General features: G+C 36.6%; 3 protein-coding genes across 8 annotated transcripts in view; 1 reads left to right on the forward strand and 2 right to left on the reverse strand.

Annotated features, from left to right (window-relative positions):
- Window positions 1-12,280, reverse strand: part of kmt2e (lysine (K)-specific methyltransferase 2E) — a 45,891-nt gene extending 33,611 nt beyond the window's left edge. For 4 of the 6 annotated variants that reach the window (XM_067392224.1, XM_067392223.1, XM_067392222.1 and 1 more), the window contains exon 1: window positions 5,356-12,280. The gene's annotated coding sequence lies outside the window, so the exon portion shown is untranslated. Of the gene's footprint in view, window positions 1-1,948; window positions 2,319-3,595 lie in introns of those variants that run through there. The other 2 variants (XM_067392220.1, XM_067392221.1) reach the window with 2 other exon arrangements.
- A 181-nt stretch (window positions 12,281-12,461) lies between these two features.
- On the forward strand, window positions 12,462-14,472 carry ndufb2 (NADH:ubiquinone oxidoreductase subunit B2). The gene is made up of 4 exons (XM_067392227.1): window positions 12,462-12,709; window positions 13,066-13,210; window positions 13,306-13,401; window positions 13,520-14,472. The coding sequence occupies exons 1-3, from the start codon at window positions 12,624-12,626 to the stop codon at window positions 13,378-13,380; spliced, it is 306 nt and encodes a 101-aa protein (XP_067248328.1). The 5' UTR covers window positions 12,462-12,623; the 3' UTR covers window positions 13,381-13,401; window positions 13,520-14,472.
- Window positions 14,473-14,602: 130 nt separating this feature from the next.
- kdm7aa (lysine (K)-specific demethylase 7Aa) overlaps window positions 14,603-23,489 on the reverse strand; it is a 28,635-nt gene continuing 19,748 nt past the window's right edge. The window contains exons 10-18 of the mRNA XM_067392226.1: window positions 23,194-23,285; window positions 23,008-23,094; window positions 21,909-22,145; window positions 21,533-21,657; window positions 19,435-19,613; window positions 19,116-19,207; window positions 17,941-18,062; window positions 17,513-17,832; window positions 14,603-15,976 (exon numbers count right to left, since the gene is read on the reverse strand). Of these exons, the coding sequence (XP_067248327.1) occupies window positions 15,888-15,976; window positions 17,513-17,832; window positions 17,941-18,062; window positions 19,116-19,207; window positions 19,435-19,613; window positions 21,533-21,657; window positions 21,909-22,145; window positions 23,008-23,094; window positions 23,194-23,285 (1,343 nt within the window). The 3' untranslated portion in view covers window positions 14,603-15,887. The remainder of the gene's footprint in view (window positions 15,977-17,512; window positions 17,833-17,940; window positions 18,063-19,115; window positions 19,208-19,434; window positions 19,614-21,532; window positions 21,658-21,908; window positions 22,146-23,007; window positions 23,095-23,193; window positions 23,286-23,489) is intronic.

Genomic DNA, 23,489 nt, shown 5'->3' on the forward strand with positions numbered 1-23,489 from the left:
ATTTATAAATGAGTAGGATGTGGTGCTGCACCCTTGTCTGCCTGCTCTGTGGGACACCTGTCATGTAGGTAGGGCCCGTCGAGAGAGCTTGCTTACAGCCAGCAAACAAAAACATGTTACCTGAGCCCACAGCTCCTCCCTACACGTCCCTCACGTGACCTTACGGCACTAGCAGGCCTCCCAGTGGATACTTGCTTAACCACACCTCAGCTCAATAAAACATGGCTATAAATATAAAAAAAAATGTTTATGATCTCATACAAGTCAAGCAACATGGATGTGATAATGTCAGGTTTTGGCATGCGTTTGTCCCGGTGCGTGCAAGGGGATCACAGATGCGTCACCTGAGACTACGATTCTAAGCCACCTGCCTCTCTCCCTTTCTAACCTCCATCTCTCTCCTGAGGGGGGTACTTCACTTCTCCATCCCTCTGTCAACACAAAGAGCAAACAGATACTGCCTATGGCCTCACACACACACACAGCTCCAAGTCACCCATGCGCAGTGAGGCTAGGATGCGAGTGTGACATGACAGTCTGACAAAGAATGAGACAGGATGGTAAATGCAGCTGTTGTAGAGATGTTTATGATGAGCGGAACTGCGCATTTCAATCTTTTAGGTAGATAGATATTTTGTGAAAGCAATATATAATGGCTTTATTATGGCAAAGTGCATTACAAGTCTTCACTTGTTATCAAATAACCTTCACTTTTCCATGCATCCCTAGGGTGCAATGACCGGTTATGTAAAACATAAGATCAAGTCAAGTGTTCATTCTGAGCTCTTCAAGTTCATCCACTGTGCTTCCAGTGTGGTTGATCTGCACTATATTTATAATTTTAAAAACAAACCAGTTTTGTTCAGCTAAGCTTGCTTCTGTTGCGTTCTCTGAGTGGATCACTTCTCTCTAGCGTCGCTGTTGTGAGCTGTGTGTTGATGTGCGTAGGCTGATGTTCTATCCTCTTCGTACAGCTGCACAGCCTCACTGTGATGTCATACCACTAAATGCCAACGATTGGACCTCCACCTACAGGAAACGCCTGTCAGAAAGCCACAACCTGCACTGTACACGGTCTGCTCCTCTCGTTATCTGCATGCAAGCCCAGAGGCAAGTTTTCCATGCAAAAAAAGGAGCCACAGATGTAAAAAATAAAAGTTTTCATTAAGTAAATCAGCATTTATGCAATCAGAAATGACAAATACATTCATGTCTTTGTGGCCATCTTGAAGCTCAGCCTAATATGGTGTCATGAGGAAAAATGGTCCGAAGCATGTGTTTGGCAAATGTCTCGGATCACCATCTCGACCGTGGCTGCCAAAGTTTGTCTCACAGTGCAGCTAAGAAAAGAAAAATCACGCACATATCATTGGCTGCTACATAAAACACGCAGAAACTGGCATTTCAAAAAAGCTGTTGGAGCAACGCCTCGGTTTTTATTACGGAAAGCCTTTCCAAACACTACCGTAGTGCCAAAAGATACGGGAACAGCTCTGTGGTTAACAAAGGCAGCAAGTGAGCGATTTCTATTGGTGAAAACATATTTGTTAATGTAATGTATGCCACGCAGGTCTTGAGTGGTGCCAACACACAGTTGTATGGGTGGACCCCAGCAAACTTTCCAAAGTCATGCATCTGCCATGACCAGTGGAAGTGAGGTGAAAGGAGAGCTCGGGAGGGGAGGTCTTTGTCAATGTCAAAGGAGAAACAACCGAGTCACAGCTGTTATCTCACAGCTTGACCCTGTAAGCCATTCCACCTGCCCCCCAAAAGCTACAACAAGATATGCATCAGGCTGAGGGGACAAAACCAGGCACATTAAGAGCGATAAAACACAAACATCAGCATCCAAATACGGCGTGATGGCTTGACCCGATGGATAACTGAAGTGCAATCAGTTCACGCATGAACAGTCACTCGCCTGCTTCCTATCCAAGATCAAGATCACCTTTTTGCAGCATCATCGTCTATTCATTACGCATTAGGGCCCAACAAACTGCCCTGATGAATAACCACATTCTTCTGGACCTGTAAACTCCCCGCTGACCAGAGGGAGGGAGCAGTAATCACGAGAGAAATATGACACAGCCGTGTGGGTTGCGCTCTTTTCAATGCTGCAGTAAACTTAACGACACTCTCAAATAAAGTCATATTCCTCAGTGTGGTTATTGAACCAAAATGTTATGAGTAGTTTTCAGATGCAGACGGTTGTGCGTGAGCTTGAGCAACGTCTCGTTTCCTGTTACTTCTTAAGGTGAGGCAATCTAGGTTTCTGGTAAAATACAAACCTTTCATAGACATGAACTTTCCAGTCAAGTAAACTAGTCACAAAAGAATGCATTTGAGGTGGGTGGCATGACCAAAATCTTATTTCACAATATAAGAAATATATCACAATAACAATACCTAGTTATTTTTTATATTTTATCTTTGTGAGTAAAAATAAGAACAAAGATGCAGAGAACAAACAATAGGACAGATAAGAAAGACAAACTGTTTTAAGTTCTCCAGTTACAATAGTCTTACACAGTCTTTACTCTTATCAACACAACCAAGACAAAACCGACTCTGTTAATGCGAAAAAATATTGTTTCACCTGACTATGTTTGCACATGACATGTTGATTCATTTGTTTAAAAGTAATAACTTTTTGTAAAATCACAAAGAAAGACTATTTAGATTAAAATAATTACAAACTTTGCTGCGCCTTGACGCAGACAACGTCGTTCGGGCATTAAATACAATCACGCTCAACAACGCCACCAAATGCAATTAGTTATTACTGAGTTTTAGTTTACGTTCTTAAGATTTATCATGGATTCACTGCATTTACAGACAACAAAGCAACATGTAGCAAATTTTGAAAACTATTTTTGGAATAATTATTACAGTTCGAATATTCATATTCAACTATTCGAGCACACTCCTAGTGTATTCGAACGTTCAAGCGCAATAACCCGTTAATTTCTGACCCTTTTTCCATTCATTCATGTTTCTTTATCACTATAAACAATCAAAAATTGAGCAGTCCTACACTGTGTAACTATATTTGCATACCACGATATACATGAAATAGCAACATCTCTATAGATTGATGCTTTATATTAAAGCAACTATCATCATACCACCCAGCCCTTATAAAGCATTGTGATGAAAAACAAGACAGGAACAAGATTAGCTGTTTGAGCTACTATGAAACACAGTAATAAATCCCCTATTGTTCCTTCTACACAAGGCTGCGTGTTTATTCTTCTAACTATGGTGTGGTATCTTACCAACATCTCTCTGATGTTTAGTACACTTAAACACATTTTATCTTTAAATAGAGACAAATTATCCCCATGAAAACCATTTGAGGGGGAGAGTCGTCCTTTTATGGAAAGACTAATTATTATTTTCGTTTATTATACTATGCTTCATGAATGAGCTGAGATTTGAGTGTCGTGTGTCCATTTACGATGGTTTATCAACAAGGTTGCACACTCGTATAGTTCAGTTTAAGTGCTAAACGTTTAGTGAACGCAATGGACGCAGGCTATAATCATATTTGGTGAGACACAGCACTGTATTTTTCTGGTGTGTGTTGTGCACTTGCCTGTGGGTGAGTGTGTTGGCGCTGCAGTGTGTGAGAGTTGATCTAGGGGTGTGGAGGCTTTCATTACCACAACATCAACTCATCCGCCATTTTCACTAAGCACCTGAGAGGAAATACTGCGCTCGAAGACTCGCTGATATTTGACAGAAAACGGCCAAGATAACAAGAAACCCATCTTTTCACACATGCTTAAGTATCTATTTGTCAAATGCGCTGTTTTTGTGGTGGAACAAAGTGTTTGCGTCGTTTCTGCGTAGCTAGCGATTCTTACTAGCCAACCTCAAATTACCTCACAATACACACGATTATCTGAGCGGGAAAGTGCGTTTTAACGACTTCGTTTGGCGCTTAAATAACCAAATAATATGTTGGAAAGTCTATAAAGCCGAGCTAATCGCGTCAGGTCGACTTATTCAGTATCCTCGCGAAAAGCTAGTCGGTGAAGCTAACTGCTTAGCTTGCTATGCTAATGCGCATCGATATGAAACACCCGAGCGTCTTAATTTCCTTACACTGACGTATAAATCAAATTTACAACAATAAAATATCAACCCAAATCTTTCTCAACCTAAAAACGCGTCGAGTGACTGTTTATTCACTATAAATGGCGTAACTGCGCAGTTCGCTTGTAAAGCAGCGCGGCTCTGGTCCACTTTGAGGAGAAGCTAAAGCAGATCTGACTACATGAACCGAGCCCGAACCCCCTCCCCCACGCCTGCAGCACTCATTACCAACACACAAAACACATCAGACAACCACTAAATAAGCGCTCACTTCATACCCTGTTTGCTAAATCAACACAATATTATGCTAAGTAGTAACGTTACCAAGTCATATTCCGAGCAACGATTAGCGCAAATTCAAAAATCAACCGCTTAAAATGACACCAACGTATTTTAGATGGTCTTTAATGCATAATGTCAATCAATAGGCTTTAAAGTGTATATTTGTGGGTTGGGTATGGGGTAAGAGAGGACCTAGTGAACTGGAGTTGAAAGGTGTAAACAAAAGCCCTGTTGTTGCAGGCTCTGTCAGAGCACAACGTGCCATTTTAATCATTTCACACCTCTCATTCTCTAAAATGCACATCTAAAACACGTGTAAACAATCGTAAACGTGCAAATGAGCATCAAGTTTTGAAGATAAGTGGCGGGAGTAACATGTCGTGGGACGTGACCACGACTTCTCCACAATTAAAACACTCCCAAGCAGTTTTTGTCGCACATCCCAGCATGTAAAGAGATTACAGGAGTCCTGATCTGTTTCTTTCTTGGTTGGCTAACTAACTTGCTAGCATTTCTCCAGCGACTGTCTTGCTGGTGTAGCTCGCAGCTTTACAACAACGTAAGAGAAACGACGAGTTTCCGCTACTGTTGTATGCTGCCTTTTCGGGTTGTTAACGTTATAAAACAGCGGTATAATTCAAGATCTTTCCTTTTGTGAAGCATTAAATGTGGGTGTGAGCTAGCTAGCCACTTTAGCTGCTAAATTAAGTCATACACGCACACACACACTGCTCGGATTGCCCTCTTTACAACAAGCCAGGTGGGATTTATACCTCAAAAGGAGGGTTGACAAATGCACAGTAGCGTTGCAATTACACCTAATTTAAGGTAAACTAATAATACAAGCTCGTAAAAGCCTCAGTTTCAGCATCCACACAAGGATGGACCCTCTTCAGCAAGTATGTTAGCCACTGGCATTAAACAAGCCTCTCTGATAAACAAACAGATAGCTGTAGGATTTCAGCAGGTACTTACCGTTGATGTCCACTGTAATAACTGTGAATAAAGACACGGGGGACTCGGGTGAGACCCCGCCGCCTGATATACCACAACCAAAACAATACTTCGCTCTCCACTGCGGATGTGTAACAAAGCTTTACAAATCGCGCTATTTAGCTCTTGTATTTCGCCTTTTGGTGCTCTAATCCAAACGTACAGTTTGAGTCTGTTAAAACCTGATAATTTTGTCCATATCTATGCCGACAGTTAGAAACTGGATCCCTTCTATCCTGTCTCTTTTCCCTGTGCAAAAATGGCGGCCCTGGCAGAAGTGCCGTAACTCCGCCTCCCCCCGCGCACCCCCGCCCGGCTCTCTGTCACTGCGCGCTCCGCCCCTACATTCCGCGGGGTTTCCCAGAGCAGAACCTCAGGGGCGCGTGCAGGAGAGAGTTCATCCACGGCAAATGGGAGCGCGCATTCTTCTCATCGTACAGTCCAAACATAGGAGTCTGCAGCCCGCCGTGGAGAAGGCAGCCTTAAAGGCTTGGCCTAGCGAGATGAATGCCTAAAGAAGGGAAAAATAATGGATAAAGACACTGCGATTAAGGTTATAGTGGGTCACTAATATTAAGAAACCCAAGAGGACTTTAAAACTGGATTAGATTTTATCTTTTGCATTTTCTTTAGAAAAACTAACTGCCATATCAGAGTTAATGTGCGTGCAAATTCACGTGCTTCTATGTCACTTTGTAGTATAAATATAGTGTGTACTCAATCACCCTTAGGTAAGTCAGCATGAAATGCAATTTAGTCTTTTCTTCCCTGTTGTGACGTAAATCCGAGTGAAACGGCTTTTCGAACAAGAAAAAATTTAGGGAATTAATCACGAGGGGTCATTATTATTATTAATATTATTAAATATGCACACAGATAAATGATGTATATAATAAATATGGCAATATTCTATAAGAAATAAGATCCGTTTTAATTACATGGTGACTTTAAAGGAACACTCCACTTTTTTGAAAATAGGTTCATTTTCCAACTCCCCTAGAGTTAAACAGTTGAGTTTTACCGTTTTGGAATCCATTCAGCCGATCTCTGGTTCTGGCGGTACCACTTTTAGCATAGCTTAGCATAGTTCATTGAATCTGATTAGACCGTTAGCATCTCGCTCAAAAATGACAAAAGAGTGACGAAATTTTCCCTATTTAAAACTTGACTCTTCTGTAGTTACATCATGTACTAAGACCGACTGAAAATGAAAAGTTGCGATTTTCTAGGCCGATATGGCTAGGAACTATACTCTCATTCCGGCGTAATAATCAAGGAACTTTGCTGCCGTACCATGGGTGCATCAGGAGCAATGATATTATGCAGATTTCTGTGCATATGAGGAAGGGCTATCAACAGGACTCCAGACTGCAACCAAATGAAAGCATTTTGTAACCTTTTTTCCTGCCGGCGCGAATACATTTAATCAGACCGCATTGATAAGACCATCCATTTGAGAAACATCAAACGGCAAACAAAACGAAAGCGGAACAAATCTGCACTACTTTTTTGCAGTGAAGCAAGGACTCGGACCAATAACAGACAGCACAGTGCGAGCTCAGAACAGGTTTAGGCCCTGTCCCAAATGGCACACTTCATGTGCACATGTGGACTTACAATGGCCTTCGCATAACGTGCCAGTTGGGTGTCCCATTTGTCAATGTAGGTTTCAGAAGGGTGCATGCATGCTCAAGGCTTTTCAGTCGACAATAATCACCAACATTCACCGTGGATTTATTGTAGTAATGCTAACTGTAACCATGGTATTGTGGCAGAATGTAGTCAAATGTTTTTACATTATTCATTTCAGACTTTGTACATTTTGTGAGTGAAATTCAAGGATATTTAAATGTTTCACACAACTTTTTTCAGCACTTCAAAGCTTTAAATATTATCCAATTTAAATATTATTTTCAATGTGATGACCAAAAAGATTATTTGTTCATCTGTCAAAGACTGTCCCCATTTGTAAAACTAAAAGTTTCGAGATGTAGGAAAACTAACACTTGGTAGCCAATAAACACTTTTATTTAAAAATAAAAAAGACATGAATTACCACTATAACCAGTAGATGGCAGGAGAGGAGCGCTAGGGGCCGTCGCTAGAGGGGCAGAAGGTGGTAACCATTCTAGGCTGGGGACCCACAGCAACAACCCTTGCTATGGCCCTGGTAGCACAGGGCTTTCCACCTCCAATATATATATTTTACACGTTTTGAATTTATATTTAGACATTAAGAAATCAATATTATGAAATATAAAATCATCAAGAAATAAACTCATAGTTACCAAAGCACTTTTAATAGAAAAAGACACAAAGTCTCATGAAAAACAAAAACTTTTGTTTAAATTGCAATTGAATTACACAGAAAGCAAGTAAAGAGCTCTCCTTTTATAATCACTGAAGCTGTTGGTCAGTTCAGTATAAGAACAATGGTACATTTAATAAGAGTAGAATATTCCAAATTTTCCCTATAAAAATTAGTTTTTAATCTGCATCAACTCAAGATCAGTGCTTTACTGCCAAATGTGCATTTCCAAGTAATAATCATGTAAGATTATTAGTAACTGCACTTATTAAATGCAAAACAATAATATTATGATTAAATTACCTTTATGATTAAAAATAGAGTAGTACAAGTAATAGTACAGTAAACCACATGATTTGAGGGGGCATTCGTGTCCTATAGCACAAATGGTGCATTCCAAAGTTTTTTCTAAATCCCTAAACCTAAGTACAACTAGTAATACAGGTGTGTTTATAGTGTTACAAAATACCTAGTGTCTGCCAATACAAATAAACGTTTGATAAAAATGTTTCAATCTTGCCAAGAAGCTGTATTTTCCTTAGATATCTGGGTGTTGATAGAACAATCTGTATCTGCATGTGTAGTCTTTTTATAGGTTCCTGACGTGGAAGTGTAATAGTCAGCCCTTTCCCTACACGGGTTTCCTTTTTATGGAATCCCTACCCCCATTATATGTATACAAATGTCAAAACATTTCTGAAATAATAAAAAGAGCTTTAAAAATTGGGTGAAAACAAAGCAGGAGGCAGCCTACGCAAGTCATTGCCTACTATGGATGAATACGAACACCTACTTGTGAGGCCCAAAACAGTAAATGGCTGCGAATCTGTTATGTAACCCTTTATACAAGTGCAGTGTTTTTTTTTTATATTCTGCTCAAGGTAACTGGAATGAGATGACCACAAGTATAAGCACAAACATCTGCAGAGAGTAATGAAACGACAATATTTCCGTTGGCTGCGGACAGACCTACGTTCTTTTTTTCTTCTCTGATTTTTTTCCATTTAGTTAAATCCTTTCAGCCTACAGTATCTCAAGTTCATGTTGAGATATAATAATACGCGTATTTAATACAATTGTTGGTATCATTTTGCAGTAAACTAGTGTCATATTGTTGCAGGAGTTTCCAAATGTTGCTCTTCAAGCAGACGGCTTCGTCCGAGCAACTCACCACCCTACAAAGAAACACCCTCCCCCATGCTGAACTGGATCTAAACCGCATCCTCCTGCGCATGCGCAGTCTGTGCTATAAAACCAACCACTTGCAGTTGAAGAGCTATGCAACGCAGAGTGGAGAAACAGCAAGACAAAGCAGAAAACTGCGATGTGACTCGCCGATCATCGAATTTGCACAGTTGAAAGGAAAACGAAACTATAGATAGTTAAATCGAGCTGATTATATTGCACAGGATTGCCTACGCCAGTCAAATCATCGTCAGATTTTAACTTTCGGGACACTGAGATTATAGATGGATATTAATACGGCTACATTCAACCAGTTCTGGAGCTAGGGTATTATTTCAGTGTCGATATCGTTCATTTTGTTATGCTTTCAAAATGGCGATTTTCTCCGCTCTTCCCCCTCCCCGGCCTTCCTGAGTAGATGAATGACATTGCCCTTGACCAATAATACGCTCATTGTTCTGTTTTCTCGGCGCTGATTGGCTACCGATGACATCATCTGAATTCCATATGTGGGCGGGCGCTGAGCTACGAGGGGAGAGCGGCGCACCCGGAGATCCGATCGTGTTTGTGGATGACAGTAGGGTGCCATTAACTCCAAATCTCATTAACCATTTGATTTACTCTAAATCTCAATGGATCTCTGAAACACGGCGTTTTAGAAGAGCCTTTCCACGGAGTTGGCAACACACATTATTCGTTCGTTTCGCGTCACAAATATCGCAAGAAGATGGCGTCCTCGCTCGCAGCACTGCACAAAGCCCAACACTGGGCGGGGTCACGGTATTTTCCAGAAAATATCAACTGGATTGAGCTCCTTAGGAGTACGTCATCAGCCTTGTGTTTTAAAATGCTCTCTCTGACGAATAAAAACCGTAATTGGAAAGTATTTATTTGGGGGGTTCGTTTTAAAGAACCGATTATAAACGATTCAGTGATTCTTTTTATTTTGCGTCATGACGTAATTACGTTGTCCCTGACAGCAATATGACTTTTTTAATCTAATTTAAAACATCAAATGCGTATTGCTGGTTATTACGCGATTTACCAATTAAAAGTAACATTTTCGAACAATTTTGTGTTCCTGTAATATCGTGATTGATTGTTGCCATGTCAACCATTCGTTCGCCATTCGGACATCACACTGTTGGCTGGCAGTGCATTTTAAATCCTCATGTCCTATGTTTGTTTTTTTTGGAAATTTGAGATTGTAAAAGCGCATCTGCTGCTGGTATGTGTTTAGAAGAAGTCAGGACACCGTCGGTTACGTCACAATAACAGCCGCATATGAGCTGCAACAAAAGATTCGAGCTGAAGGAGCGCATTTCCTGTTTTGGCGCTGCTCAGGAAACGAACCGTGTGCAGAAAACATCCCGGCCGAGGTGTGGGATGCCGTAGAGTGTCTGCAGAAGTTATCTGTTTCTTGCGTTCGTTAAGATTGATGTTAGTTTGGTAATGTCGTGGCTTTGAGCCGCTCGCTTTTTTTTATTGATTGCGTTTCCACAGCCGCCATGTTGTCGATCCCACGCCTCCTCTGCGCTGCTCTGGGGATGGTGATTAGTAAATGGCGTATTGGAGCATTTTCTATACTGCTTAGTGAGTAGTGGCTTTTATATATTGGCTCCCTCAAGAAAGTTAAGCTCAAATATAAAATGAGTTTCACTGCAATTGCGTTATTTTAACCTATTATTTGTCCATTACATGATCTGGACACAAGAGGAATGAAAGTGGCACAAATAACTGTTTTACGATAAGTATGTACTACCAACACTATGTATACTGTGTCTTACAAACTGTCTTAGTCCAGGACAGGTGCATAATGGCCAAACATCTCACAGCTTTAAAATGAAATATAATTATGATAGTTGGTAATGGTTTTCAATTAAGGGTCCGAGTCCCACAAGGGATGCTTCCAAGATGGTTTTAAATGGTTATAAAGTTATACCCCCTGTTTTCACAAACAAGGCTTAAGCTAGTCCTAGACTAAAATGCATGTTTGAGCTGTTTTAACTGAAAGCATCTCATACTAACATATCTTAAAATATGGCAGTGCCATTGATTTGTCTCAAGAGGCACACCAGTGATGTTTTTCTTCTTGGGAATGTTTATAAAAGCTACTTAAATTCCCTAATTAAACTAAAGCCTAACCCTGGCTTAGTCTAAGCTCTGTCTGTTAAACCAGGCCACATTGATATAACCAAACTTAACCCTATGAAACCATTCTGTATTATATTTATACATGCCTTTAAATGATAGACATGATCAAAACTTTGCCTTTTGTACACAATCTTCTACATGCCATCTGCTGTCTAATTGATAGTTTATATATATATTTTTTCTTTAGCAAGTAAAAGGCCTTTTAGTATAAATACTAGTCTTTTTTGCTGTTTAATGATTTTCATAAAGCAAACTAATTGCTTTTATCTTTAGTAATATTTCAAGAACATTTACTGGATTGAAGCAACTTTAGTTATCCATAGGCGACATAATTATTTTTATTTATTTAGAAAAAATCATGTTAAATCATGTTGGTAATGATTCTACAACCTACTTCGGCTTACAATGCTTTTAGGAAATGCAGCCCTGGACAACAGGCGGCCTTGTTGAAATCCACAGAGGATGTTTTATTAAGTTTAAGTTATATAATTTTAAGTTTTATTGCTGTTTCTGTAAATAAAGTACTGTTTCACACATAATTATCACTTGTCTGTCTTGTCTTATTTTCAGAGTCTGAATTAAAGTGTTAGTTCACCCAAAAATGTCGTTCTACACCTGTAAATCAAAAGATATCAATCAAAACACTGCTTCAGGAAGCTTCTGAGCTTTATGAATCTTTTGTTTCAAATCTCCTATCAAACGGCTAAACTGCTGAAATCACGTGACTTTGGCGTTCCGAGTCACTGATTCGATTCGTAAAGCTCAAACAGTTTTGAACTCTGATATCTTTTTTTGGCACACAAAAAGCATTCTTGTCACATTATAATATGATAAAACCACTGAACTCGCATGAACTGATTTAAATGTGTTTTTAATGGACCTTGAGAGTTTGAATGGCTTTGCTCTCAATGCAGGCCTCACTGAGCCATCAGATTTCAACAACAATATCTTAATGTGTTTCGAAGATGAACGAAGGTCTTACGGGTGTACGGCTTTATTTTCATTTTTGGGTGAACTAAGCCTTTAACACAACTGTGTAAAGATAATTTCCTAATAGTTTCATACAATAATAAAATCCAAAGTTTTTCCTGTATTGGCCATAAAATATAAATGATAAAGGACAAGAAGCAGAATCTCTCTTGATTACAACCTTTGCCAAGAAAAGAATCTAACATAAAAATGGAAAGGAAACATATAATAACTCATAAAATGTAGTTTTTCAGTGTAATAAATAAAGGCCCATAAATTAATTACCCAACAAAGTAAATATATTTAAATTATTGATAGAAAAATTATATTTTCATTTATCTGAAATAATATATACATTTATGACATTCATATATCATACACTTGCATTTATTTGTTAATATTCATGCATCGTTAGTAAAATATATAATGATCTATGGTTCTTTTCTCAATGGGTGTTTGGCGCCCTCTATCGAATAGACAGTGAGTAGCATCAAAACGCCTTATTTCAAGTGACCAATCACAGCGCTCGTTATTAGCAGGCCAAAAGAAACAGCCGCTGTAAAGGTGACATTTCTCCGTCTGGTCACCGTAGTCAATACCATCCAGACACGTTGTAAAAAGCACAGATATAAGCATGTCTTCTCTCAGGAGGACGGCGGGTGTCCTCCGAACCGGCCTGCAGCTCTTCAAACGCGGACCTCAGCAGATGACCGTCAGAAAGTGAGTGTTTTGATCTGAAGGCTAACAGGCTAACCCTCTGCTTGAATCCATTATGTCTTGGAAAGTCTAAATAATACTTTAGAAACGGAGTAACGGTATCAATTTAGTTAAAATATGCGAAATTAGTCAGTTTTTAGAGCTGGCTGGATATAAATAGAGTATAGTGAGGATAGCTTTAAATATAAGTAGGTACTCTGGACGTACAGTTATAGTATACAATGGAGTTACCGTGGCACTGAATGATTCACATTTTTATGAATACGTGATAATTTATCATTGTTTGTAATACTGTGGATTGGCATTAGTACCACTAGCCATTATACTTACTGGTAATGGTTCTGTCTGTTGTGTTTTAGGGCAGGAGGCGGCCCTCATATTGAAGCCCAGTACAGACAGCCTCCTCAGATCACCAAAAACCAGAAGTTTCAGGCGGAGCTGCTCAGCGGTGCCATGTGGTTCTGGATACTGTGGCACACCTGGCACGACTCGGACGCCATCCTGGTGAGCGGAAACTGCATCAGAACATGAGATTAAATGCTCTTGTCTTCAAGTTTAATAAACAAGACTACCAGCCACTTATCTAAATGTCTCTCTAGGGTCATTTCCCATGGCCGGACACTTCAGCATGGACCGACGAGGAGCTGGGAATCCCACCTGACGATGAAGAGTAGACTCGCCCTCAACACCCCAATGTACACACATGTATTCAAATCATTTACATACAGAGGAAACTGCTTATTTTTTCAGTGTGGTTACCTGGTGTGTTGCCACAGCATGCATGACTGATATTTCTGTGCTTTGCATCTGCAGATGTGATCGAAACCCGCACATTTTCTGCAGAGGAAACTGAAAGTTCCTGTTATGCTGTATGGACTTATTATCAAGTCTAATTATAAAAGTTGCATTATAAAGTAAATAAAAGCCATCGACTCTTGCATTTGTCAATAGAACAGTGTTTTATCACTTAACACTTGGCAAAGGGAAGGGGGAAAACAGTGTGATCTACAAAACATTTCCCTCATCTTATATACATACACATTGCATTGGAGAAAGACCATCACATCCAAAACTTTTCAAAGAGAACTATTAAAGAGAAGGAACAGAACACAGCTTTCGAAAACACAGTGACATTAAGTCTATACCACAGTTGAATATGGAAATGAATGCTAGAGCTTAATAAATACTGTACAACTAATGCATCAAAGCAAAGGAAACCAGCTTGATTGATCAAATATGAGCAGTTTTCCTTAGAATGCTGAAAATTTCAAAGGGCGTCCGTTTACGTGAAGGTTAGTGAGTGGAAACATTTGATCACAAAACACATGCGGATGAGCAAAACTCAAAACCGTAACAAAGCCTGAGTTTTAGCGGTTATCCAACTCAAAGTCATGCAGATTCAAAATAGTGCATTTGCTTTTTGAACCAACAGTCAAGAATAGCTGATCAAAATCTGTTGGTGCTGTTCTGTTCTCACAATGTCTTACAAACTCAAGGTTATTTTTATATACTTTACAGCAGGACACAATTTTGTTCTGAATCTGGGATTTGCAGAGTCGCCAGACAAAAAATAAATGGGATTATATATACATATGTTGGCAAGTTTGTGGAAACAAGTACAAAACGCGATTGTATGACGGTGCTGGTGATGAATTCAAAGATGTCACCTGTTTGATGTTCCCTGAGAAAACGTTTCATAGCCTCTCTAAGAAATTCACACACAAGCACCAATTTTTTTTTTTTTTTTTTTTTTTTTTTTTTTTGTTCCCACTGTTTCAACAAGTCATAAAGACAACATTATTCAAATAATGCGCTAACATTTCAGAGGTAAATTTAACAGGTAAAGTCATTCAAATTATTTTTGTTAACTACAAAATCCATAAAGCTAAACAAAAGCTCATTCCTCTTAAACTGGTAACGTTTGAAATTATACTCGTATTTACAGAACTATTCAATGCAAAGGAAAAACAGGAAACTCAAGAACGCAATATAAATCCTTATATCTTCGAAATTAATAAATAAGTTATCCAGTCAAAAAATATTTTAAAACAAACCAAATAGAATATAAATTATGCAGAATGAGCTAACGATCATTGTCAATCACGTGACAAGCATATTTAGTCTTCTCAAACTACATCACATACAGTATTTCAGAGGCGGCGCTCCAGGATGCAGTACCTCTCTGTGGCCACTGGGTTGTGACAGAGGCGAATAAATGTGTGAAAATATAGGTACGATTTTCCTCAATTTTGCCAGTGTATAAGGACTATTCCGGGTTTTCACTACCTTTCGTAATATTAAAAAAAAAAAAAAAAAGTTGACCATCTGATGCACTTTCAAAACATTTCAAGCGCATTTTGTTCTTTTTGAAACGTTTTGTTTGTATAAACTAAGGTACAACTGTGTAGTTTGAAAATTTCAGAACTAAAATCCCCAGAATATTCATTTAAATCGCTAATTTAAGACCAATTAAAAGTATAAACACTGTCAAAATTACGTAGGTATATCTTTGATTTCATTTGAGAGGACTTCCTGCGCATCCTAAAAGTGCGGCCCACTAAATCAATACATCACTCACTGCTGTACAATTATTGCTTAAAGGAGCAAAGGGGGCTGGAAAAGGATTTATAAACAATCAGCACCATTTCAAAAGCTCATACATCAGCCTGAGACAATCCAAAGGAGAGAGAAATAAGCAGATTGATAATGACTTGAGGGGAATCTGAGGATCAATGGGAACAGTCCCAGTGTCAGGCCATAGAGGCCTGCGAGCGCCTGGACGCTCATGCTACAAAGGTGTGAGAAGAGGTAGGGTGGGGGAGAGGAGAGGCCTCAGCCCGTGATACACACTTGCGGCTCGTTTTCCCGCCTGGAACACACGCTGGACCTCCGACCATCCGTTTCTGTGCTTCCTCTTGAATCTTTTGGCTGTTAACGTTTTAATGTTGTCCAAGGTAAAGCAGGTTTGCCTGCGTTGATGGATAACGTGTTGTGTATTTCGTGCGATTCGGTGAAAAGGCGAGCCATTAAACATACCCTGTCACCTAAACATGCACAGTGAGTAAGAGAGTGTGTGTGTTTGCGTGTGTGTGTGTGTGTGTGTGGTGATAATCCCAGCGTATAAAGAAAAGCAGCTGTGTTGAATTATTACACATATAGTCTCATTGTTTGCTCCGTCATGCTACAGGAATAAGCCTTTATGGCGACTCATTTTCAATATCTTCCCAAGCCTCTGTTTAGCAGTCACCTGTCCTTTCTTAGGACGCTTTCCTGCAACAAAACAAGCACAAAAACATGACATGAGCAAAAGCTTTCAAGTCAATACAAGACGTAAAGTATAATTGTTGCAAATATAATTGTTACTCCAAAAATATGCCTTTTTGGAGTAATGTTGTGAACTCCCAAATGTTTTTATGTGTAAACAACATATAATGGGACCAATGACAGGGAAAAAATAAATAAGTAAAATGTAAATCCTTTAAAAATGTAGTTTAATACCCTTCATACCATGTTTAAGAAAGGGTTTGACATATTTAATCACTAAAAATGTGATGTAACCTGAATAAATGTGAACAATTATTTAAAAAAAAAATTCTTTTAAATATTTTTAAGCAAAAAAAAAAAAAAAAAGTTACGCAAGTTAAGGTAAAAATTACGGAAGAGGATTAGGTCCAAACAATAATAAAAAAAATAAAACCATCTCGAGATTAAAGTTGTTAAATTTTGAGAAAAAACTCGTTAAATTATGAGAAAAATGTCGTTAAATTTCGAGAAAAAAGTCGAGATAAAATGTTGAGAATAAACTCGTTAAATTACGAGAAAAAAGTCGTTAAATGATGAGAACAAATTCGTAATTTAACGAATTTGTTCTCATAATTTAACGACTTTTTTCTTGTAATTTAATGACTTTATTCTCATAATTTAACGACTTTTTTCTCGAAATTTAACGACATTTTTCTCATAATTTAACGAATTTATTCTCGTAATGACTTTATTCTCAACATTTTATCTCGAAATTTAACGAGTTTTCTCTCAAAATTTAACAACTGTATTCTCGAGATGGTTTTATTTTTTTATTATTGCTTGGCCCTAATCCTCTTCCGTAAAAAATAGTTTTAACAAATCAATTTCTAAATGTTTCATTTACATGTTTTCTAAGAAAAAAAATTATCTTTAACAAATATAATTTTCAAAAATTCTTACACATTTTCCAAGGTATAAAAAAAGAAAAAGTTTCAAAAGTTTCCTTTACATATTTTACATATTTTCTATTTTTCAAATAGTTTTAACAAATACAATTTTTAAAAATTCTCTTTTACAGATTTTAAAGGTAAAATAGTTTTAAAATCAATTTTCAATTTTTTTTTCATTTATATTTTATAACGGAAAAAATATAATAAACAAAATTCTCAATTGTCTTTCACATACATATTTTTTTACATTGAAAAATCTTTAGTTTAACAAATATAATTTTCAAAATGTTCATGTTCAAGTTCAATATTTCTTGTACAAATATCAAATATCAACAAATCAATTCATAAATACTATATGATTACATTTTAGGAGAGGTGCACCATATGATATTTTACAACCTTGCCTTGTCATAAAAAGTTCAAATTACTGACTACTTCTATACAAACAGTCATGAGAATCAGCATGCAATTTCTCTCTTTCTCTGCATGTTTATTGCATCACATGACCTTTTTTGACAAACAAAAGTTTTACTTTTTCTAAGAAATAATAAAAATAGTTTTAATATCATTTCTTTTTGTCTAAGCAACAACAATAAAAGCTCAGTCTGCTCACCTTTAGTGGCCTGGTTACTGATGGGTGTGGGGTTGGGGGCGTGTCTTTTGGAGGGGTGGAGTGGAGGAGAAAGTGAGCTCTCCCTATATGAATATTCCTCTCCAAGACTCCCATCTTCTCCCTCCGGGCTGTGGGGTGCCGAACAGGGTTCACTGCTGTCCCACGTGTCACTGCTGCTGTTGCTGTTACTGTTACCCTGACTGGACCACCAATGCTGCTGTAAAATATCACCCCCTTCTGATGCCTGCTGACACAGCAGCCCCGCCATGGACAGCATGCCCTGAATGGCGCAGTCTGTGCTCGGTGAGGTAGGACGTTCTCTGTGGACAAGTAGTTCTCAATTTTAGCACACAAAGAGAAAAAGCACTTAAATTAGCTTTTAAACTGTGCCAGTTTTCTCAGGTGTGTGAAATGAAGGGCAGCCATACCGTTTTAACGCTTGCTTATTGTGGCCGTGTGGTCGGCCGCTCAGATGCTCCACAAAACTCCCTGAGTCTCTCTTGCTTCCTCCATCCTCTTCCTCAGAACTCTCTGACTCTGATGAGCGTTTCTGTTAAAAGAAAGGATGACAGACAGGAATGAGATAGCGGAAAATAATGATTTTAAAGGAATGAACTGCATTAAAAAAACTAAACTTGAAGGTCTACTTATAATGTTAGCAATATTTTTACATCAAAAATCCTAATTTAGAAGTAATAGGCTGTTTTCTATCCTGTTTTGGACCCTCTCTTTGAAACACGGCACATTCAAGATTTGGAAGTAAACGCCACTGCTATGAGTGGGTATCAGTTTTGCATATTAAAATAATCTTTAATGTCTCCGCCATTACACGAGGAATTGTTTTGAAAACTTCCGATGTTGAAAAATGTAAACCGGTGAAATTCAGCCATACATGTTTGAGCCAGAGTCTGATCCCAGATCAGTAGACAGACCTACACCTCAGATAACAAAGATACTCCAGTCTGCAACAGCTTGGTAATTAATCTTCCTTATTTATTTATTCCTTATGTATTTGTGAGCAGACTTGGGAGGGTTACTTTAAAAATGTATTCCGTGACAGTTACAAATTACTTCATAAAAAATGTATTCAGTAACGTAATCCAAATACCACAATATGAAAGTAATCTAATCTGATTACTTTTGGATTACTTCAAGGTCACATATATAAACAAAAAAAAGAAAGGGGTCAACTTTACTGTAAATAAATAGCATTTTTAAATTTAATTTTAATTATTTCTTTTCAATATTTGCAAGTTTTTAATGTTACACGTTTCATACTTTTGAATGAGTCTAAACAATAGAAATATTTTAAAAATCTGATAAATTATCTATTGCAATATTATTATCGTTCTTATTTGGAGCTTAAAATATATAAGTGACATCAGATCATAACAAAACTGAACAAGCTCGCATCAAACATTTCTGTTCATGTTTGTTCTGCTTTAATTTTAATGTTTAGCATTTTCGCCGCACTATGACGTAATGACAAAATCCAAAATATATATATATATATATATATAAATAAAAATTAGGAAAATTGGATTTTTCAATTATCTCTTTAATCATTTAACCAGAAAATGAGTTTAATTGACATCAACAGTACCTCAGCAGAATCCTCTGCCTCTGACTCAGAGTCACTGTCTGAAGATGCTACATGTGGCGACTCCGTCCTGAGTTCAGTCTGCACAGTTAGACCTGACAAAATAAGATGATGGTCAAACAAATGTCTTTATATACACTAATCATTCTTTTGTCTTTACAGAAACTGGCTTCAATGCAGATGCAGCCATTTGTAACTTAAATAAGTCTGACTTTAGGTGTCATACGCTTCAGGTATTTTTAGCTGTACAAAATAAGGTGGATAGTCAGTCTGGATAGCAAAAGCTGGGCTGCGACAACCTCTACCGCTCCAAGCGACCTACCATGATTGAGTGGTTTCTTGATAGTGCAGTGTACTCCATATTCATCCTCTCGCTTTTCTTTTTTCACTTTTTCTTGTGGGCACATTGGCATTCTTTCCAATTTTATCCTGTGTTGATGGTACTGCAACATTTCCACTTCACTGACTTTGGCTGCCACATTACTGATAGATAACCTCTCCCTGTGAGGAAGAAGGACCAAAATATAAAACTTTACACTTTAAATAATGTGTTACATTAATACATTTTATAAATAAACATACTACATTTCAAAAGGGGATCTTAAATTAAATGTTTGTTTTAAAAAAAAAAAAGCTTCACCAAGGCTGGATTTATTTGATAATATAGTAAAACAGTAATATTATGAATAATTATTTCATTTAAACAAATGTTTTCTACAGAAGAGGATTAGGGCCAAGCAATAATAAAAAAAAAAAAAAAAAAAAAAACATCGAGATTAAAGTTGTTAAATTTCGAGAAAAAAGTCGAGATAAAATGTTTAGATTAAACTCATTAAATTATGAGAAAAGAGTCATTAAATTACAAGTAAAAAGTAGAGGTAAAATGTTTAGAAATTTAACAACATTATGAGAAAAAAGTTGTTAAATTACGAGAACAAATTTGTTAAATTACGAATTTGTTCTCATAATTTAATGACTTTTTTCATATAATTTAACGAGTTTATTCTCAACATCTTATCTCGACTTTCTCAAAATTTCACGAGTTTTTTCTCGTAATTTAATGAGTTTATTCTCAACATTTTATTTTGACTTCTCGTAATTTAACGAATTTATTCTCAACATTTTATCAACTTTTTTCTTGAAATTTAATTATTTTTTTCTCATAATTTAATGAGTTTATTCTCAACATTTTATTTTGACTTTTCTCGTAATTTAACGAATTTATTCTCAACATTTTATCAACTTTTTTCTTGAAATTTAATTTTTTTTTTTCTCGTAATTTAACGATTTTTTTCTCATAATTTAATTAGTTTATTCTCAACATTTTATCGACTTTTTTCTTGAAATTTAATTATTTTTTTCTCATAATTTAATGAGTTTATTCTCAACATTTTATTTTGACTTTTCTCGTAATTTAACGAATTTATTCTCAACATTTTATCGACTTTTTTCTTGAAATTTAATTATTTTTTTCTCGTAATTTAACGAGTTTTTCTCATAATTTAATTAGTTTATTCTCAACATTTTATCTCAACTTTTTTCTTGAAATTTAATTATTTTTTTCTCGTAATTTAATGAGTTTATTCTCAACATTTTATTTTGACTTTTCTCGTAATTTAAATTTATTCTCAACATTTTATTGACTTTTCTTGAAATTTAATTATTTTTTTCTCGTAATTTAACGAATTTATTCTCAACATTTTATCGACTTTTTTCTTGAAATTTAATTATTTTTTTCTCGTAATTTAATGAGTTTATTCTCAACATTTCATCTTGTTTTTTCTGAGTTTTTTCTCAAAAATTTAACAACTTTAATCTCAAGATGGTTTTATTTTTTTATTATTGCTTGGCCCTAATCCTCTTCCGTAGTTTTCTATTTGAACATGTTTTACAAAGTAATTTATTCCTGTGAAGCAAAGTTGAATTTTCAGCATCATTATTCCAGTCTTCAGTGTCCTGTGATCCTTCAGAAATCATTCTAATATGCTCTAATATGCTTTGTACATCCTTGCTGAATAAAAGTATTAATTTCTTTAAAAAAAAAATTGACCCCAGAATTTTGATCAGTAGTTTATAATATATAATAATATAAGTAATAAAAGCAGATAAACACTACTAATTTTGGTATGTCACATTAAAAAAAGCTGTAAATAAAAAAAAAATGTTAAAAAAAGGCATGTAGCCATTCAATTATGCTTCAAACTAAATATTCAAGTAAACAGTAATAAATAAGAAGTGAATTTTCTGTCTAATAATGTTCTTTCAGTTACTATATGACTAACATTTTGGCTAGTATTAACATTAATGTTCCTTGACTGGCATTGTTATACATCTATGGGTTACTCATAATAATGAAAACTAATGTCTAACGGAATAGCCAATCTAATGTCACAAAAAAATGAAGCTACCGGGACCCTCACCTCACAATTTTGCCATTACATAGCACCAGGCGCAGGGCGTTGTCATGATTACCATCAACAGCTACGGCAGACACTGAAGACACTTTCTTAAACTTGCCATTCACTTTGGAGCTGAAGGCTGGGTCCTGTTACAAGAAACAAAAGATGTTTTTCCTGGAAATAGAAGAATAATTGCATGCTGCTAAAAGCAGTGAACCTATATAATATCAAGGTGAAAAAGCCCTCTAAAAACCATTTGATAGCATCGTATTACAGTCACATGATAAGGAATAATGAAGGCTAATGCCACCACAAAAAAGGGAGAAGAAATTTGAGCTAAATGCTACAGTGCAAAATGGGGGTGGGGGTTGGGGGTTATTGGGGTTGACCGACTCACCTCCTCAAGCGGTCCGACCTCCAGTCTCTTTAATACCTCCAGCGTGTGAAGCTCCAGGATGTCCAAGTTAGAGGGCAGTTTGCGGCTGTGATGATGATGGTGGTGGTGGTGGTGTCGACGATGATGGTCTTGTAGCCGCCGAGCTGCGCAACGTGCCTGATATCCTTTCTCCAGTGATGAGCGTGATAAAGGGCACTCAGCACTTCCCTGAGATTTTCCAGCTTTATTCGATTCATCCTGTTTAAGAATATTACACAGCAAATCACTTCAACTTCTTGGAGCTGTTTTAGGTTATGTAGAAACACCCATTATATTAATTAGCATATATTTTAGTTAAAAAGGGAAAAAAAACAAAAGATTTTGAGAAATAATATTTAATTTCAGTATAGGCTGTGCTCAAATGTATATTCATTTAATCTTTTAAATTGTGTTTAATCTAATTTAAATGGATATTAATTGTACATGTGCTTCAGTTGAATATTCATTTAATTTACTCCAAGCTACATAAGAATAAATATTACTTTAATCTTTCAAATTTAATTTAATCAAATTTAAATTGATATTAATTGTAAATTTGCTTCAGTTAAATATAAATTTAATTTATTCCAATCTGTGTAAGAATTACAATTTAATTTAATTTAATTTAATTTAATTTAATTTAAAGTCCAGGATGTGAAAAAAAATTAACATTATTCAAATTTAGCTTAATGAAATTTACATGAATATTTGCTTTAGTGTAATATCAATTTAATCCACTCCATATTTTATTTTATTTTATTTCCAGCCTGTGAAAAGAATTAATATTAATCTAATCTTTAAATTTTAAATGATTAATTGTAAATTTGCTTTATTTTAATATAAATTTTATTTTCTCCAATGTGTGTAAGAGAATATTATATATATATATATATATTGAGTTTAATTAAATTTCATTTATTTTAAGTAGAATATTGGCAAAACAGAAATGACTTGTTTCCATAAAGTTGCAAAGCGAAGATCAAAAACAAAAAGCACCAACTATCTCTTACAGTCACAACATCTGTCTAAACATCTGTGCATCTAAACATCACCCATTCCAAACCACTTAGGCTCGTCTTACCTCCAGGTGGCGGATCTCCTTGGTCAGAGCTTTAATGAGATGGCTTGGCCTGATATGGTCTGGAACCTCACTGTTAGGTTGAGTCAACTGTAGAGGAAACACACAGAGAAAACTACCATGTAGAACAGCCACAGGAGTTTCACTACAACAATAATCACATAGTAAATGTGGATGTTGTTCTCTTGCCTCCCTCCTCAGCCATGTCTTCAGTGATGAGATTAAAGCTTTCACCCCGTCCACTAGATAATCCTGAGGTTGACAGTTATCCTCCCGCAGCTCTGAAAACACAAACAGGTTTTCTTTTTTTTTCTTTTTTTTTACTTTGTTTTTATTTATAATTTACCCTATATACTAAAGGCTGGTTCACTCCAAGAACAATAACTATAAAGATAACTATATTTGCGTCCACACCAACGAACGACAACGGTCTGTTTATTCAAAACTCACGTGCTGTGGTTTCAAAGTGTGTACATCATGTTTTT

Source organism: Chanodichthys erythropterus, chromosome 8 (genome assembly GCF_024489055.1).
Source record: "Chanodichthys erythropterus isolate Z2021 chromosome 8, ASM2448905v1, whole genome shotgun sequence".
NCBI lineage: Eukaryota > Metazoa > Chordata > Actinopteri > Cypriniformes > Xenocyprididae > Chanodichthys > Chanodichthys erythropterus.